The sequence below is a fragment of the Crocodylus porosus genome, unplaced genomic scaffold (assembly GCF_001723895.1).
Source record: "Crocodylus porosus isolate Cpor-Errol unplaced genomic scaffold, CroPor_comp1, whole genome shotgun sequence".
In the NCBI taxonomy this organism is placed as follows: Eukaryota; Metazoa; Chordata; order Crocodylia; family Crocodylidae; genus Crocodylus; species Crocodylus porosus.
Window position 1 is genome coordinate 45,721,006 of NW_017728907.1, and position 19,286 is coordinate 45,740,291.

A 19,286-nucleotide genomic window follows, 5' to 3' on the forward strand; every position below is an offset into this window, starting at 1 on the left:
TACTTTGCCTTCTGGTCCCTACTCTGCACTTCCTGCCCAATCTGCTGCCCTGCGTTCTGCTCCCTGCCCTGTCTCCTGCTCTGCTGCTTGTTCCCCCCCCCCAACTGTAGGTTGTGCTTTCTCCTTCCCTCCCTTTGGCTACATCAGTCTGGCAGAGTGCCTGCACATGACCCTCCCCCTGATGGTCAGGAGTGAGCCAAGGTGTAGCCTGGGGATATTGGAGACTGGAGCGTTGCATGTGAAGCTCAGACTCTGGTTGTAGCTGAGCGGCAGGAGGATCCATGCACTCATGTACGAGGGGCTGCTCGGATGGTTTCCCCGTGGTCTCTGGGAGCTTGGGGGCAGGGGAGTTAACAGGATCTCTAGGACTTGTTCCTACCTCACTTTGTTCGCCTCGCTGGCTCTCCACAACCTTCACTGATGCTTGGTTGTCTCCCTTGAGTGCTGAGCATGGGCCAGGCTTTCCTGTCCCAGGCTGGAGAGTGCTGCCTTGCCAGTACCTGCATCTGTGTGGTGCCCCCAGTTTAGAGAACCCACCCAGTTTAGTTCCCTGCCCAAAAGAAGCCCTGGGGAGTGCCAGGGGTGGTTTGAACTCAGGTCTGGAGCCTCCCTGCTGCTGGCTTGGAGCTGCAATGCCTGGACTGGAACCCAAGCCTTGTCTGTGGTCTCTTCCTCCTAGTAAGCCCAGTGATGCTCTCATGCAGCAGCAGGACCTGGCTCAGCCTGGGCCCTGCCACTGCCCAGTGACGGCAGGTGCAGACACTTGTGCTGGCTGCGCTGGTCCCTTCTGCCCCTGTGCCCTCCCCACATGCCTCAGGCCACACTGCTGCCAAACAGATCCAGCCTGAGTGGATTGGCAGGGAGAGCTGCTTCCACAGGGGCCCTGATCCTGTCCACGGCACCAGGTATCGCTAGGTGGCCCCCTCACACTGTGCTGGCAGTCTGTGGGGCTCAGCGCCCTCCCTGCTCTTGCCTGCAGGTGGCGGAGGAGGAGTACCTGATCCAGGAGCTCCGGAAAATCGAAGCCAGGAAGAAAGAGCGAGAGAAGAGAACCCAAGACCTGCAGAAACTCATCACAGCAGCCGACACCACCACAGAGCAGCGGCGGGCCGAGCGCAAGGCGCCCAAGAAGAAGTTGCCGCAGAAGAAGGAGACCGAGAAGCCTGTAATTGTCTCTGTCTCTCTCTTCCCCCCTACACCCCTTGCAGCCTCACGGGGGTCACACCGACTTTCTGCCAAGTGCACCTGCCAGGGCAGTCCCGCAGGGCTGGGTTCCGGGCCTCCCTGGGGGCGGGGAGGGGGGTGCCTGCTTTGTCCCATCTTTGCAGGAACAATGTGCTCTGGTGGTCGAGGGATCAAGGGCTTGCAGGAATTGGCCCACCTCTGGCATTCACCTGCTCTGTGGTCATGGGCAGATGACTCCATCCCTTGGTGCTTCAGTTTCCCTATATGTAAGTAGGGGGTGATGCTATCCCTTGCTATGCTGCTGTGAAGGGCTGAGCATGGTTGACTGGGGCACAGCATCGCTGGTAACCCAGGCTTGTCAAGCTGCAGGGTCACGGGGCCCCTACCCCTCTGTGCTGAGAGCAGGGGGTGCAGCCAGGGCCAGTTCTCATCTGATCGGCCATGGAGGGTGGGGAGCGACTGGCTCTGGCAACCTCAGGGTTCTGCTCTACAGACAGTGGCTCTTTTGTAGGCAATGAAGGGGAGGCCCAGAGCTGGAGTGTGCGTGGGTGGTTTCCCTGAGCAGGGGGCCAGTTGCACAGCACAGCTTGCCCCTGCTTATGGCAAAGCCTCTAGTGATGGCACAGAAGAAAGGTGAGGATGGGAAGTGGCATCTACAGGATGCTGAAGCTCAGTCTGTGCCCCGCGCAGGGCCTGCAGGCCAGCATATGTGGGCGGCCACTGCAGCAGGCAGGCAGAGAGCAGTGTCTGTTGTTGCCGCAGCATCGTTTCAACCATGACAGAGTCCATTAGGAGTCAATTACCACCCAGAGCAGGGGAACGGTAAGGACAAGATTGCATTTTAACTAAGAATCAGAATCAGGAGCTGCCTCCGCCTCGGCCCAACAAAGGGAAATCATTTACCGAGGAGTCAATTGAGGTTGAAGTGTTTACGGCGCGGCATGCTCGGCAGGAGAGCCTGCTTAATTGCCTATGCAAGGAGTGCAGCCCCACTCGCTCGGCTCTGAGTGCTTGGGTTTTGCCCCCTTCTGCCTGCCGCATGGTGCCAGACTCAGGGCCGCGCAGGGGTCGAGACCCACACTTCCCCTGCAGGGCACGAGCAGAGCCATGCTGCATTCCCTTCTCTGTGTGCAGAGCTGCGTGTCCCAGTCTGCAGTGCTGCCCTCCCGAGGCTGCTGTGATCCAGCTCAGCTGTGCGGTCTGGTCTGGTCTGGGGCACACTGTGGCTGCTCTTGCCGTCGGGTGGCTAGCGTGGCCTGTGCCAGCTGTGCGCCAGGCCAGCTGGGCTGTGGTCTAAAGCAGCTCCTGGAGTGCTGCCCCAGAGATGTCGCTGAGCAGGGAGTGCCTGGAGTTACTGGGGTCCTTCCCTGGTCACTTCAGTGCCACCCCAGTGCAGCCTCTTAGCAATCCAAACCCAGCTGGTACCGCAAGCTACTGAGATGCAGGGTTATAGAGCAACATGGGGGCGAGGGAGTCCTGGGAACCCCACATGGCTTTTCCTTTGCATCTGCACCTCAGGATCAGACGGAGTGGGAGAGATGTGTGCTGGCACGGTGCAAGACTCCCACTGGCATCTCCTATGCAGCTTGGCTCCTTCCTTGGGGGGCTCCCTGGCCCTGCTCACCCCCAAGGGCCTTGCACATGGTTCCTCTGAGAGGAATCGTCTGATCCTGAGAGGTGCAGATGCGTGGTTGCCATTATGCCAACATGCCCAAGGTCCAGAGAAGGGCAACAAGGATGATGAGTGCTATGGAGGGGCTTCCATGTGAGGGGAGACTAGCGAGGCCAGGCCTGGTCAGTTTAGAAGAGACGCTGCAGGGGGACAGGAGAAGGGTTTACAAAATACTAAATGGGGAAGAGACTGTCATTAGGGGTTTATTACTGACGGTCTCTCGGCAGATAAGAACGAGGGGTCTCAGTGTGAAACTAGCAAGCAGTAAGTTTAATAACAGGAAGTCCTTTTTCCCCCTGCGTGTCATTAAGCGGGAGAGACTCATTGCCACCAGATGTGGGGGAAGCTGATGGTTTAGCTGGATTCACCAGAGGATTGGATGTGCTGGGAGGAAAGGGGTCAGTTGCTATTGAATTGGGGAGCGAGGGGCATGGCCACTGCATCAGGCAGGGCTTCAATGCTGGAGGCTGCAAGGGAGAGAGGAACAGGGGAAAACCCTGCTCAGACCCAGTCACTCTCCCAGCCTCTGCTCTACTGCCGTGTGACTCAAGACGCCGGGCAAGACGGACCTGGGTCTGACCCAGCATGTGGCAGGTCTTATGTTCCCATGTGCCTACGGATTGGGAAGAAGGGAAATTTCTTCAGCAGATGCCTTGGGACAACAGCAGGGAGGGAGAGTGCAGTCCTGGAGCTGGCCCTTGGATGGGAAGGGCGAAACCAGCTCTGGGAGGTTCTTGAGATCCTTTTCCCCAACCCTGTCTGCAGCGCAGTCCTGGGGAGTGCTGCTTCCTGAAGGTCCGGCCCGTTGCCAAGCCTTGTCCTGGGCCGCGCTCAGTCAAATGATCGTTGTGCTGGTGGCTGGGCTGCCCTCTCGCAGCATGAACCAGCCCAGTTGCCCCCTGACCTGCCTGGGGAGTACAGGGCGGGAGGTGGACATGCAGCATGCCCTGCTGCTGGAGTACTGGTCCCAGGACTTGCAGAGTCTTGTCTGTGTGCTCGGAGCTGTACAGGTTGGAGGTTGCACAGGTTTGTTGGTGATGGGCTGGATTCTGGGAGGGCCCCAGTGTCCTCATTGACTGAACTGGGCCCTAAATAATCGCTGTGCACCCTTAGTCATGGGGTGCGTTGCTGGTTCCTCTGCTTGCTCTGGGGCTGGGATGGCACAAGGGAAAGGCGACTTTGTGCCTCTAAAGGTGTCATGGAGCAGAGCATTTCCCTTTGCATGGGGCTTCCACGGGTTCTCTTGGGATTTTGCTCTTCCCCCTCCCCCCTTTGACACGTGGCTTTGGCAGGTGGCTGTGGCAGGAAGCGGTGTTTCCCCTGTGTCGACTCCTGTATTTCCTCCCTCAACGCATCCTGTTTCGATCTCTTCCAGGCTGTTCCTGAGACTGCTGGCATCAAGTTTCCCGACTTCAAATCCGCAGGTGTCACCCTGCGCAGCCAGAGGGTAGGCAGTTGCCAGGCCTCCGGGGCCGGCACCAATCTTTCTCCCTGTCTCTCTTCCTAGCCCTTCTCCTTTCATAGCCGTGGAAAGGTATGCTTTCGCCTCTTCCATCAAAACCAGGTTTGGCCTGCAGCAGCGAGTGTGGGTCACGGCTGGGCTGGAGAGCATGGCTGCATTCGCCTTGTAGGGCAGCTTATCTCTGTGGTGCAGTCAGAGGCCCTTTGTGCATGAGCATCTGAACCTGCTGATGCCTCTTGCCTGTTAATTGTTGCCTGAGCTGTTAGTGTCACCCGGCAGCCCCCACGGAGCTGTCTGGGATCCAGTGGAATAAAGCACACAGCTCAGTGAGAGCACTGAGGACATCAGTGTTGGCAGATCCCAGGTTAGATTCTCACACCAAGATGCACACGAGTGGGTCTGTGCTTCCTCGGTGCTTTTTTAGGGCTTTCTTTAAGCTTAGGAAATCTTGGTGTGGAAAGTCACAGGCTCCTAGTTTTTCCCCTCCTTGCTGTTGGTGAGATAGTGAGCAAAGACCAGCTTGTGTTGTGTGCAATTGCTGCCATCTCTCAGAGGTTCTGGGGTACGGGGTCTGGGAGCCCTCCTGTCTGTCTGAGTGGTCCTGGAGCCAGCCTTGCAAGACCCAGTTTGCCCAGGGACTCCTCAGTCTGGTCCTGGTTTTTATAGGCAGGCAGCAGATGTCCATAGTGTTTCATTACCACCCTGAGAGCATGGGGCAGTAGTAGGTTGGTTGCATTTCCTGCCTTGCATAGTGATTTCTGCAGATACCCTTGCAAGGCTGCTTTACAGGGAGCTGGGTTGGCACCTGGAGAGTGTCAGAGGTTGCAGGATGCCCTGGGGCTCTCTGGGATGCTTCTCCGGACTCTGTTGTAACCTCGCCTGGGCTTGGAGCTACAGCTTGCAAGTGATGGATCCTGTTTCTCAAAGGGGTGCTGCTGCCCGTAGGTTTGCCACATGCATTATTCCCCAGTGGCTGCTCCAGCCCCCTCTTCCCAAGCCACCGCGCTGTGCAGTTTTCTGATACCCCTGCTCCAGCCTTCCTGTTTGCAAGCGAGCTAGCAGCCAGCAGCGAGGCAGAAGGCTTCAGAGGCGCCCTGTCCCATGGATGTGGGGTCTCTGAGTTGGTGCTGGGACCCCATTGCTGTCCCAGGGGCTGTGGAGCTTGAGGAGCTTGTCTCGCCTGCTGTCTCCTTGGGTAACAAAGCGAAGGCCCAGGATGAAAGGTGCGCGCTGCCATTGCCAAGCGCACTGAGGAGCGCTCCAGCTCAATCATTTAAGTCACAGCCAGGCACCTCCCTCCAAAAAAGGCTTCCAGCCAGCAGCCTGCCACACTCCCCGCTAACTAGAATCTGGTAGACAAATTGCCGGTCAGACCAATTAAAAAAGAAATAGGGGAAGAAAACTTTGAGCACAGCTTTCGTTCCCATTGATTCAAATATTCGCCTTCCCTGGCTTTTAAATATTTACTAGCCAGCTGAGGATTTTGTAGCACTGATTAATGAGCTACAATTTACTGCAGTTGGGTTTTTTTTTCCTCGGGGTGGGGGCTGGGCCTGTGCCACGGCTCCAAGATGAATGAGGCTTCCTGCCAGAGCTCAGGCCGCGGGTTTGTGGGGGAGGCGGGCATTTGAAAATGTTTATTCTTCATTTTTGATGTGCCCTGTGCTAAAACAGTCATGCTCATGCCGTATCCGAGGCTGTTGGCTTCATGCCTGCCATGACATTAACGCCAGCGTGGTCCTCCTCGGCAGCTAACACGCGAAACATCTGTCTGCCCTCCCCGGATCAATACCGTCCCTTCCAAACCTTGGCTCTGGACGCAGCAACATAAAATATCAGTTATAGTTATTTGGGTTTGATGATAAATTTAATTACTTGGGGCAATTAATAATTTATTTGTTTAGTATCGATTGCACTCCGAGGCATCTCGGTCAGATAAGCTGATGGGAATCTGCACATCCTGATTAGCCAGGAGAGCGTGTGCTTTTGGGTCTGTGACTTCCTAGGTGGTAGAGGCCCCCAAAGGCTGTTGTTGCTTCTGTTGGCAGCTTTGCAGGGGTGAAGCCATTACGTGGCATGCAGTTTCATGCTCCCCCCTGGTTGTGCGTACACGTGAGAATTGGAGAGCATATGTGTGTGCTGCAGACTTGCTTTGTCAGCTTGCATGGGTTGTCTCCTCATGAGTGCTGAAGTCCTGAGCAAACTATGTTGCTCACTTGTGCATCTGGTGTGGGCATCTCTTGGGTCTGTTGTGTGTCCTGTAGCTAGGAAAGACTGTAGGAGAACAGTACCTTGCACAGCAGCCCCTGTGCACAGGTATGTGCTGTAGCAGTAGGGAATGGAGAGGACTGGGGAGCTGTTAGAGGATGATGGTGCTACTGAAGGAGCCAGAGCTGGTACCTGGAGACCACTGGTTCCTCCTTTCTCGTAATGCAAGAACAGGGGAGCACCCCCCAGCATGGAAAGGCTTCGTTGTCCTGCATGGCAGCACCAGCCAGCCTGGGACTCCCTGCACAGCACAGCGACGAGGCCAGACTCTCCCCCATCCTGCTGGTAACAGGAACTCACAGCGTCGCAACAGCAAGGATTCCTTTTCCTTTCCATTTCTAATAATGCTGGAGGGAGCTCAGCCCTGCTGCAGGGACCAGCCCGGCCTGGCTGGCAGGGCCAGGTAAATCTTCCTCTGACCCAAGACTGTTTGTGTGTCACACTCTGCCACATGCGGCGTCTGCTTTCTCTGACACTCAGTATCGGCCATGGCTATTGATGAACGTGAGGCTAGGTGGCCCTCGGGGCTTAGGAAGCCTAAGGACAGAAACACCAGGCTGAACACACAGCCTTAACTCCAGCTGGGCACAGACAGCACACCCAGGCCATTGTGTATGCTCTCGCAGCAAATCTGTGTGTAGGTTGTAGCATCTGGGACCGCGTATGAGGGTGTTTCAGAAAGTAGCAGCCACTTGTAAATAAAACCACCGTGTGCAGGGAGTGGAAGACGGCTCAGTGCAGCAGCAGAGAACGCGGATGGCGGCGCCATTGAGCACAGCCATCACGTGTGACTCCGGGGAGAAGCGGTGCAGCCCAGGAAAGGTTCATTGCTTGCAGCGGTTTGATTTTAGAATTGCTGTTCTGAGACGCCCTCATACGTCCCATCCTGCCTTCAGCTGCCAGGCTGGCCCAGGACACATCCATTCCCCTTCTCTGCGGGCGCAGTGCTTTATTCATCAGGTCATCTCCATGCTGGTGTGATCCAGACATGCCACACATGGAAACAAATATTTCCTTTGGCGACCTGCAACGCTCCCAGCAGCTGCTTAATGCGCTGCAGTTACATGCAAGCTGTTTAGAAGGGAAAAGCCATGGAAATGCAGGGCTAGTGGTGCTCAGCCTTGTGATTTCTTGTTTGTCTGTATCTCTGGGGTGAAAATGTGGATACTTCTTTCTTTCCATGGGAGCAGATGGTCACCATGCCCGTGACAGCCCCCTGGCAGCCCCCAGAAGGCTGAGCTTTAGGCCTGTAGCTGTCTCCCATTTGGGGTCAAACCCAGCTGTCTACACCCTCCGGAGTGAGGTTTTAGGCTGCGATCCCTTGCAGCTCGCTGTGGTCTCACGTAAGGGTGTGACTTTGCTGGGTCCAGCCCCAGGGCTTTCAAGGGACCCACCAGCTCTCTGACAGGAAGATGCTGTTGATTCAGAGTAGAAGGAGGTGTTTGAAATGATGGACTGCTCCTATGTCTGCCCAGTTTCCGAGTCACTCAGCATCCAGGGGCACCTGCCTGGGCTGAAGGGCAAGGCCTGTGTGCTGTGACAGTCTCATGGCTTTGGAAAGAATCAGTCCCGTCACCCCCCTTGTCCTGGCCAGGGACCGTCACTTCAGGCTGTCTCAAATCTGCTGTGATTTTCCTCTTGAATTGGAGCCAAACAAGTCTGTGCCCCCTCCCCAGAGGAAACCTCCATGGACTGGGAGCCTCATTCCAGCTGAGAGGATTCCTTCAGTTCATCTCTGCAAAAAGTTGTGGGTCCCTTCGACCAGATGACCCGTTCATCCAGGAGCACCGGTGGCAGCTGCCACCCCTGGAAGGAGGCATCTAGCATTTTAACACCTTTGTGGGAGGAATGACCCTTCAGATATCCTGTGGTCCCTTAGCATCACTCGTGCACCTGAGCTCAGGCTGGCTGGACGTAGGTGTAAAACCTGTTATTTCATGGGCGAGAGGAGCCAGGGATGAGTTAGCCGCAGGTTTCCCACTTCTCAGCCCGAGCACCGTAGCACATGCGTTCCCGCAAGTCGCACAGAAATCATTGTTTCTGCAGTCACCAGCAGTGAGCGTCAGTGGTAGAGGCCCGGGGCTCCTGGAAGTTGGGTACCCGGGGTTGTGGTTTAGTCACGTGTGTGAACACGTGGTGATTCCCTTGTGCTGGTCTGTAGAAGACGCATCAGCATGTTTTTGTGTGTACTTTCCGTGTCAGTGAGTTTCGTGCAATCTCAGGTTGGCACACATGGGCTAACGGCAGTAATGAGGCTCCCTGGAGGGTTCAAGAAGAGGGTGGGCACCCCGGTCGGGAGTGATCTAGGCACAGGGAAGCCTGTGCTCTGCTGTAGGGGTGTCCCAGGCTTCTGGGCTCTGCTGGTTGTTCCCCCCTTGTCTGCTCCACGTGTCGGGGGTTTAAGCCTCCCCAGAGGTGCTGGGTGCTGCTACAGCTCAGGCTGGGGATGGGACTGGGCTGTGCCAATGCTCCTGCTGGGAGTTAAAGCCAGAGGCTCATCCTCCCCCTTCTGCTTGGGGTCAGACCAGTACCATATCTGGGGTCAGGAAGGGATTTTCTCCCCTGGTGAAACTGGCTCGGATTGTGGGGGGTGTCAGCCTCTGGCTGGCGTCCCTGGATTATGTATTGACAATCTTTTATGGAAACAGGACATTGGCATCCATGGCCCCCCTGCTTTCCCAGGGGCAGGGGTGATGCCTGGGGCTGTGTCGGGGTGACTGTCGTGTTGCTCAGAGCTCAGACATGGGGTTTGTCTGGGCTGGTTTGCACAGGGCTGATCCTCGGGCAGGGTGTGGACTGGATGTGACCCTCTAGGTCCCTGCCAGCCCCACAGCTCTGGGATCCTCTAGCAACTCCTACATGCTCCCTAGAGAGAGGCTTTTGCCCTCCTGTCTGGAGGAGACAGCCTGCCCTTCTTCCCCCCTCTCAGATGGGGAGGATGCAGACCACGACATCTTCGAAACATCAGGGCTCCCTCCTCCTGCTGCCGCCCCAAGCAGCTCAGGGGCCTGCAGGCCCAAGTCTGGGACTCAACGTCAGCATGGAGGGCTGCGCTCAGGGAGCGGTCTGGTGTGCAAGACCACTCACCTGTGTGTACTGTGCTGGATTTTAAGGGCTTAAATGCTTCGCACATATGCGATGGAGGGTGTTATTCTCGGAGCTGGCTGTTCCAGGTTGCAGGTGGGGGCATTCAGCTGCTTTTGGTTTGCACAAGAAAGAGTTCGTCTTCACTGAGCTCATGGTGGGCAGGTGTGCAGCTTGGACAGGGAAAAGGACTACACTGTGGGAGAGCCCAAACTCCGGCCTGAAAGAGCGTGTTTTCGGGGAGCTTGTGACTCCCAGGTGACAGGAGGTAACCATGCAGCAGCCCAGCCCAAGCCTGTAAATCCTATAAGCCTGGTTGCTCTCCCTACTGAGGCCTCCGTCTCCTCCCAGCCGAGCCTCTGCACCAAACCACTCCGCAAGGAGCTCCTACATGACGGAGAGGTCTGTACTCTTCCAGAGGGAGCCCCGGGCCTCACCCTGGGTTATGTCTTACCCTGTTTAATCACAAGTTGGCAGACTTCATTCGTCGGCTGTAGCTCTCCCAAGCAGCAGCTTGGAGGAGTGTGGTGCTGGGGGGGTCTGGCCTAGGCAGAAAAGGAGGTGCAGATAGTGCCATGTCCCCTGGCAGCCTGAGGCACTCGGCTCACACCAGGCAGGAATTGGAGCATGGCAAGGCGTAGGCAGGTCCCAGGGGCCTTTTCCAGCCTGGCATGGGGCTGTGGGGTTTGAGGCCCAGTGGGTCCCATTCCAGCTGCATGACCCCCTTCCCAGAGCCTCAGGCAGCTGGTAGGCCCAGTGGTGGCCCCGGGGCCCGTGGGCCCTTCCGGCCTCTGTTCTGGCCCCAGGCAGCCATGGCACCCCTGCTGCAGGGGCTTAGGGCTCACACTGGTGCATCGCTTTCTATTTGTTTACCTCTTGACGCATGCGGTTTGTGCACACAGTGGAGGTGTTTCACGGCAAGGATGAGGGATCGCAGTCCTTCAGTCAAAAGCGATGTAGGCATCGTTATAAGTGCCAGCTGGCATTGCAAAGAGGGCTGCAGGAGCAGGAATAGATGAAGCTCCCAAATCCCAGTTCATCAGCTCCCAACTGGACCAATCTGTTTCCCAGGGATGATAACGGGGCTTGGCAAATTATAGCTCATGCTAATGGCCTGGCATCAAGGCAGGGGAAGAAGGGGAAGCTGCTGCTGCCCACAGGCTTTGCCCCATGCGCCCACCTGGAAGGTCGTTCTCTCCGATGTGCCAGGTTGTGCACGGACGTGGAGAGGCTGAACCTGCACGGTGCAAGAGGAATCAGTGTGTGCTTGGCACCTGCCCTCGGGTGCAGAACCGCGTGCCTCAGCGTCCACCCAAGCCTGGTGGCAGATCTGCTCCATGCTGACCATGTCCCCCTCGTGCTCTGTTTGTATTGGGGTTTTTAACCATCCCCCATGCAGCCCAGGCTGGGGATGGGGCTGGGATGTGCTAATGCTTCTGCTGGTACCAACCTGCAGGGTCCTGGCTGGAGGGTCTTGCCCCTGCGTTCAGGCTCAGCCCTACGCTGCACTAGGCAGGAAGGGATTTCCCCCCGTGCTCAGACTTGTCCGCACTGCGGGGTTTTGCCTTCCTCCACAGCGGGGCATGGCCTTGGCCTGGGGTGTCGGAGCATCTATGAACCCCCTTTGCAGCAGCAGGACGCTGGTGGCCATGGCCCCCCTACTTTCCCTGGGGCAGGCTTGAGTGTGATGCCTGGGGCTGTGTCGGGGTGACTCATGTTGCTCAAGGTTGGACACAGGGTTTGTCTGGGCTGCTTTGGACGGAGCTGATCCTGCCTCCAGCAGAGGTTGGGTTGGATGTGAGCTTTGCTAGTCCTTCCAGCCCTGCGGCTCTGGGACACTGCTGCATGCTGGGGCCTGTTGTCTGCCACTTGGCCCAAGGTGCTTTGTAGATGTGACACGACTCCCCATTAGAATCACAGAATCGTAGACAGCGAGCGTGGGAAGGGAGCTCAGGAGTCGCATGCATCATCCCAGCCAGGGCTTTGTCCAGCCGGGTCTAAACACCTCCAAGGAAGGAGACTCCAGCACCTCTCTGGGTAACCTCTTCCAGCGCTTCATCTCCTCATGAGAGAGTTTTTCCTAATATCCAGCCTCAACTGCCCTTGCTGCAACCTGAGCCCATTGCTCCTTGTTCTGTCCTCCATGAGGCAGCTCCCACCACTGTGGGAGATGTCTTGCTCAGTGACTGAGCCCTGCCCCGCCCAGCTCCAGGCTCTGGCCAGCTTGGCCTTTTGGTGGGGTTTAGTGTCTCCAGCCTTTCAAGCTGTGGGGATGTGCAGCACTCAAGCCAGCCGGTGTCTGGGAGAGGCAGGGCCATTTCCAGCCCAGCTGGGACCAGCCCATGCTGGCACCTTCTTGCCAAGCAGCACCGGGCACCAAGGCTTCCCCTTCAACGAGCCGGCCTAGCTAACGGAGCCTACCTAACAGATGATCAGCAGCATGTGAGTAATAGACTCCTCATTTAGTTTTAATACATTTTGCATAGAGAGCAATCAACCTTCATCGGTCTTAAAGATGAATTGGCTTAGCCAGCTAAATTTTAAAGATATTAGCCCGACAGCAGCCACATAAATCATAACATTTTCTTAATGATGGTAAAATTAAAATATACTCTGGCACCACGAAGCCGTGGAACCTTCCTGGGCCCCGACCACCCCCCCCAAATGAAAAGGAGTCTTAATGGACGTGTTTCTAACTTTAACGTGCCCGGATGACCCCCTCCTCCCTCCCCATCCTCTGCCTCTCCCCAGGCTCCCCGGCAGGCAGGTGGTGGTGGGTGTCCCACAGTTCTTCAGGCCAGAAGTAGCAGGAGGCAGCAGCCTTGGTGGCAGCAGTCAGAGGTTTTGGCAGCCCTGCCAATGCAGCACGGAGCCTCCCCTAGAAAAGACTGGGCCTCCTGCAGCGACTGGGCAAGGCCAGGGCAGGCAGGGAGGGAGTCTCATGCCCCCGCAGGGGGGTTGATGCTGCAACAGCAAGCGTGATAGCACTTGGGTTCTCGACCTGCCCTCTGAGCTGCCTGGGAGCATGGCTGCGAGCGTGCCCGGGGGCTTGCAGTCTCTTGCTGGGCACAGGCAGGCACTGAGGTGGGGTCTCTGGTTTAAAGCGGCAGAAAGATTGGATCTCAGGAAACATCCTCACTGTCAGAGCAGGGAGGCTGTGGGAGAGATGCTGCAGCACTGGAGGTGTCAGGGAGAGGCTGGACAGGCACCGTGTGGGCATGATCTAGGCACAGCGATGCTGCTACAGGGATTTCCCCGGCTGCCGGACTGTGCTGTTGCCATGTGGGGTTGGGAGGGAATTTTTTTCCCCTCCTGCTGCTGCATGCCTCAGGGGTTTTTTCTCCTTTTTTTTCTTTGCCCATCCTTGGCAGCACTGAGTGCTGCTGCAGTCTGGGATGGGGCTGGGCTCTCATTCCCTGCTGGCTGTTGACCATAGATGCCCGTGGCTTCTTTAAATCCTCTCAGCCTCTTGGTCCAGCCTGGGTGGGTGCGGCTCATCTCTGAGCCCTCCCTCTTGTTGGCCAGTGTCCACGAGCGCATCGGTTTGGGATGGTGCACGATCACCGGTGCCACTGCTGGGCATCCAGCCCTGAGATGCTGCCATCTTGCTCTGCCGACTCACGTGCCGGCCACTCTCAGGTGTGTGCCCTAGGTGACTTGCCCCCGTGGGGGCTGGCAGCCTCCGCTGAAGCAGAACCCGGCCCTGTTGCTCCCCACTTTGCTGCACCAGATCTGTCCGTCCTCCCTGAAGTGTGGCAGTTGCCCCTGGAGGGCACCACTAGCTCATTCATGAGGTCTTGACTTGCCCCCACTGCCCCGGGGTTAAATCCAGCTAGCTGCTCCTGGCACTCTTCATGGGGAAGGGCTGGTGCCAGGAGAAGCCGCTGACCCTGGTGAGGTTGGGCACGGTTGTTGGGTTCACTTTGCTCTTTTACACTGAGCCCTGGGCATTGTTGTGGGTCTTGGGAAGACCCTCTGTGCTGGGAGAGCCACGGCGTGCCACAGGAGGCTGGATCATCTTAGGGCGGCATCCTGCGTCCGTGCAGGGGTTGGGCCCCGCCTTGGGGTTCTGCACTTCCAGCCTGACCCACTGCTTCTGGCTTTGGACTCAGGCCCCATGGGGCGTGCTACACTGCAAGGATGCTGCCTTGGTGCCAGCTCCGGTTGGGCACGGGTGGAAGTTGCTACCTGCTTGCGGCTGTTCTGCCATCTCCCACTGCAGCCAGCCCCTCCCAGGGTGGCCCAGTCCCCTCCACTGGGCTGCAGGCAAGGATGGTCCGTCTGGCCCCAGTCCCCTGGCACTGAGCATGGTGCCCTGCGAGGTCTGGAGCACCCCGGGGTGACGTCATGCCGCGGTGAGCTGCAAGCATGGTGGGCTTGCAGAATGGTCCTGCTTCATGGGGGTGTCCTTCTTCCCTGGCCCAGCTCTAGGCCCCTTCGTAGGTCCCATCCACGGCCTCCGTGCACAGCCAGGCCCACGTTCACATGCCAGTCGAGTCTCCGCGCTCTCACCTTTTGTGCTGCAGCCACCCCCACAGCTCAGGGGCCCAGCGGGGCCGTGGAGGAGGTAGTCCGTTAGCGCCAGAGTGTAATCAGGCCGGCAAAGTAGGGCAGCGCAGCACAGGAGTCTTTGATGGGCTGGGCTCGGTGGGAGCGGGCAGCTGCCGTGCTAATTCGGTGGCATGCGGAAGTGGCAGAGCAGCCCCTTGCCCACGCATGCGCACGGGCACTCAGGCCCCCGCGCCCGGGCTTTTCAGTGCCTGCCCTCAGACCGAGCCTGGAAACTTTCAGGCCCCCATCTCCCTCTCTGAACACTGGGCTGGCTTTTCTCTCCCTATCTTTTCTTTCTTTCTTTCTTTCTTTCTTTTTCTTTCTTTCTGGGTTTTTGTTCCCCTGCACTATAAAAAGCAAAGCTCTCTTGCCTTTTGAACTAGGCGGCTGCGAGTGAGGGCTAACTCTGAGCTGTGTGGCTCGGTTACCTTTGTGTTCCAGATGAAACTGCCAAGCTCGGTGGGACAGAAGAAGATTAAAGCCCTAGAGCAGATGCTGATGGAACTAGGAGTAGGTAAGTAAAGGGGGCACGCTAGAGACACAGACACACAGAGCGGGCCTTTGTAGTTGAGACAGGCTATTTTTTCCCCGAGTAAAGCAGCCAGGTTCTTGAATAACAGTATGTGAATGGTTTTTCAAATATTTCATGTGCTTAAAAAAAAAAAAAAAAAAGAGGGTAGAAGCCGGAACACGATGCACTGAGGCTTTTCTTTTCCTCCCGGTAGAAAAATGCTGTGAAAGAGCCTTTGTTTTTCTCCTCTTCAGGCCTCTCCAGCCTTTGGGCGAGACGGCCCAGCATCCAGGGCAGCCTGAGCTGGGTCAGGCCCTGGGGGACCCCGCGCACGTGTTGTTTTTGGTGCCCGGCACACCCTCCAGCCGTCTTTGTGCCCCGAGTAGCGAGTTCAAGCCTCACCCAGGCCTGCTCCCCTCCCTCTCGCAGACGTGGGAGATGAGTGGTTGTGCCCCAAGCTCCGGGGCTGCCAAGCCCTGTGCCCCTGGTGGCACCAGCGTGGGGCCCCCAGACTCAGTGCAGGCAGGAGGCACCTCCAGCTCAGCATGGCAGGCAGCAGATGCTGCTCCTGTCCTTGTGACGGTCCTCTGTGGAGCCCCGTGATGGGAAATGGGGCACGGGTGGGGCTTGGGGGGCAGCCCAGAGCCAGGTAATGCAGGGCCCCCTCATCCCTCCAACTTCACCGCCTTGCAGGCTGTGCCAGGGCACCCTGGGCAGCCCTAGCTCACCGCCCTCCTCTCCCTCGCCCTCCAGACCTGAACCCGATGCCGACAGAGGAGATTGTGCAGATGTTCAACGAGCTGCGCAGCGACCTGGTGCTCCTGTATGAGCTGAAGCAGGCCTTCGCCAACTGCGAGTACGAGCTGCAGATGCTGCGGCACCGCTACGAGGCGCTGGCCAAAGCCGGCAGCCTGGGTCCTGGCAGCGCGGAGGGCGCCCATGCCGACGGCCCAGCTGCCCCGGGTGCCGAAGAGGGCAAAGCTGATGCCAAGGACCAGATCATCGATGTGGTGGGAGCACCCTTGACCCCCAACTCGGTGAGCAGGGACTGGGGGTGGGACTTGGCCTGGCTTCAAGGGGGTGCCAGGGGCCGGAGCTCCCGGGGGGGCAGGTCTGCAAGGGGATGGTGGGCAATGGCCGGGGCAACCGCATCATTAGGGGCATGACTGGGAGGCACCAGGTGCAGGGGGTCCTTGGGGTCCACCAGCCCTACCCCACCCTGCTCTGCCCTATCCAGGGTGCCCTGAGGGCTCTGCCAGGCGGCACTGTGGCTTGCTCAGGGCACTGCTATCCGCGTTGCGCAGGGCCTCAGCCCGTGCGTGTGCAGCACGTGACAGGACGTGGAGACACCTCCCCTGCCACCATGCAGGCGGGCAGTGGCAGCGTGCAGCTTGCTCGCTCGCAACCCTCCATGCGTGTGTGCATTGGGGTGGCCGAGCAGGGGGGCGAGGTCTCCAGCCCCATGCTCCCAGCGCCACCTCCTGGGACTGCAGACAAAGAGGGGAGGCCAGCGGCGTGGCAGGGGTTAAAGTGACCTGGTCTCTGACATATTTGAAAGAAATATAATCAAGTGAATTCACTGCAAGGCAAATTCGGTACCTACAGGCCCCTGTTAAATACAGCGCTGACCTTTACCGGCTGATTACACAAAGACGACACAATTAGATTAGTCCAAGACAAAAGGTCAAGCGCATTCACACTGTGACCATTTTATGCTACCTTGGGCAGGGGGAGGGGGCTGCGTCCCGGCTGCAGGGGCTGGTCCTGGCTGCGCTCAGGGAGCAGGGCCCATGCGGTGCTGGGGCTCCCCTGGTTGGGAGGATGCTGGGGGGCTTCGCTCCATGGGGGGCACGGTTCCCAGCCCAGGCTGGCAGACCCCCGCCCAGCAGGAAGTCTAAGCCATGGCCTGTCCCAAGCTTGATGGAGCTGGGCGCCCACATCTGGGGATGGCAGAGGGCTGGGGACACGGAGCCTTGTGCCAGGCCAGTGGGCACAGATCAGCTGCTGTGAGAGCATGTGCGTCCCTGGTACAGACGTCTCTGGGGGCCCGACCCCTCCTGCTGTGGGGGTCACCTGGGCTCAGCCATGCTCTGTTCTTGATCCCCATCCGGGTTCCCAGCAGGTGGGCCCGGGCCAGGCTGTGCCTGTTTCCGTCCTGGGAGCTCCAGGTTCAGCCTGATTTAATTCACCAGCCGCTCCTGCAACGAGGAGTGTTGCTGCCCCAGGCTTGGTCACGGAGAGCTGCCCACCTGGGGAGACCCAGTGCCACGTCAGTCCTGTGCTCCCCAAGCCCCCAGGCCGGTTGGGGCCGTGAGTGCTGGCCCGCCGGGGCCCGGCCGCGGGGAGGTGAGAGGTGAGCGGCGCGCGGAGCAAATTAGTGCCAAGCAGAAGTGCAGCCAGTTCCTCCAGATTAGAGCCTTTGATGGGCGCGACTCGGACTCCGCGCGGCTCGTAATGAGTGAGTCGCCGGCGTGGCGCTTTGTTCCCGGGCTGGCGAGTCGGCCGGCTAATGGGTAAAGGAAAGGCCCTTGCCTCTCAGAAGTCTCGGGTTCAGAGTCGCCGCGAGCCCGCTTTCAAGCCTCCTTGATCCGAACTCCTGCTGACGGCTCGTTTCTGAGCCTGCTTGAAAGCCCAGAGTTACATTGTTAAGATCAAACAGCCTTTCTTTCCCGGCGGAGTTGCAATCTCCGGCTCTATCGACATAACGCGCGGTGCGTACGCACGGCCTCCCCCAGTCGCTGCCTTCTAGGAGTACCGCAGCCTGGCCCCTCTCGTGAGCTGCCGCGTGGAGCACCCAGGCTCGTGCCCTGGCCGGGTTGTCAGGCTCCCCCTGGGAAGCCGCCAGCTCCTGTTTCCAGCCGGGTTTGGTTTTTCCTGTGACTTCCCCCTGGCTCAGGCCCAGGCTGCGGGGAGCCTTGGGGGAACGGTGCCTGTGAAGGCAGGGCTGGGAGCTTGGTCTGTGCCTGCCCTGAGCTAGGGGAGGCTGTGCCTGTCCCTGGTGCGCTGGGGCCCAACCTCTCCCAGGTGCCTTCCTGCTCCTCACCCTGTTCCCTTGGTCTCCCACCTCTCCAGGCACCTGCTCCTCCGGGAAGGAGGCTGCTGGGAGCGTGGGGCAGGAGACGGCCATCTACCACGCCCAGGGCCCGACTCCTGCCCCGATGTGCCCAGGACAGTGCGCTGGGGCCGGGCCTGTGCCTGAGTCTCCCGGGTCTCCAAGCATTCGTGATGCCAGCAGAGATCCCCCCTGCAACAGGCTGCCTCGTCCCCCTGCACCCACCCCCAGCCCCACCGCTCTTCCGCCGGGCTCCCTGCGCGTCCTGCTCACCCTGCATCTTGCTTCCGGTCTCCCCCGACAGCGCAAGCGGCGGGAATCGGCCTCCAGCTCCTCCTCAGTGAAGAAGGTGAAGAAGCCGTGAACCTCGCACCCGCTCCGCCTCGCCTGCTGCTGCCCAGAGCCTGGGCCCCGGCCAGAGGCTGAAGCTGCGAGCCGGAGACAGCAGGAGCCGTGCCAGGCCCAGCCTGGCCTGCCCACAGGACCGGGGAGCCCTCCAGCAGGAGCCAGGGCACAGCTGGACAGTGCCCGCTGCACCCTGGAGCCGGCGGCTGTGCCCTTCCCTGCGGCATTCGCTGGTGTTTTTATATGCCCTGTTTTGTGAGCATCCCTGTAAATACAGAGCCCGTTGTCGTGGACCTGCCCCGTGTCGTTTGTGGCCTCCAGCGAGGGGGGTTGACTCCACCAGTGCTGACTCCTGGCCCTGGGGGAAACCTTGGTCCCGGACTCCAAGCTGCACACAAGGCTTTTGCTGCAGGGTAGGGGCGGCACGGGCTCCATCGCCACCACCCGCAGGCCTGAGCCCCTCGCACCCCTGTAGGGGCTGGGCCCTGCTGCCTCTGCCCAGGCTTGCAGGCCCCGGGCCTGTCACTTCCATTGGGGGCGGGGGGAGGAAAGCTGTGCTCCCCTCCCCTGGTGCCTCTTGAAGTGTGGCCAGCGATCGATGTGACATGACAGCATCCTTGATTCAGCCTGCCCCAGCAAAGGTCAGAGGTCAAAGGCCACGGTCTGGGCTTTCCATAGAAAACCAGATTCTCCTCCCTGCCCCCCCCAATAGGCCGGCCCTGAACACCTAGGGCTGCTTGTGTGGGTCCTGCCCAGGCATGGAGGTGGCAGCAACGTACACGTGTATGCACATATGTGCACGGGGAGACACACCTACACAGGTGTACACACATCTCTGCACACCTATATATATGTGTGTGTGTGTGTGTATATATATACACACCTATGCAGTAACACAAGCTAATGTGTGCTAATATGTACATGTATGTGTACATGCATGCACGCACTGCCCGCCTCGCCTCCCCTCCCCTCCCCGAGCCCAGACCAGGCGCACACGGCTCCTTTTCCCCCAAACTTTATTCATGTGGCACATTTACAGCGAGGGGCGGAGTAACTAGACGATGAGATGCCGGGGCGCAGCTGCGGCGGGTCGGACTGGAACACCACACACCATGCAGTCATGTACCGCCAGGTTCAGTGCCTGTATTGGCTGCGC

The 19,286-nt window shown here is 58.7% G+C and overlaps 1 protein-coding gene across 2 annotated transcripts in view; it reads left to right on the forward strand.

The window, feature by feature from the left end:
- The window catches only part of DMAP1 (DNA methyltransferase 1 associated protein 1), a 33,395-nt gene extending 14,972 nt beyond the window's left edge, over positions 1 to 18,423 (forward strand). The window contains exons 7-11 of one of the 2 annotated variants that reach the window (XM_019531300.1): positions 980 to 1,165; positions 4,233 to 4,304; positions 14,664 to 14,736; positions 15,487 to 15,770; positions 17,806 to 18,423. In XM_019531300.1, coding sequence (XP_019386845.1) covers positions 980 to 1,165; positions 4,233 to 4,304; positions 14,664 to 14,736; positions 15,487 to 15,770; positions 17,806 to 18,129 — 939 coding nt within the window. In that variant the 3' untranslated portion in view covers positions 18,130 to 18,423. The remainder of the gene's footprint in view (positions 1 to 979; positions 1,166 to 4,232; positions 4,305 to 14,663; positions 14,737 to 15,486; positions 15,771 to 17,805) is intronic. The other variant, XM_019531301.1, reaches the window with a different exon arrangement.
- The last annotated feature ends 863 nt before the right edge of the window (positions 18,424 to 19,286 follow it).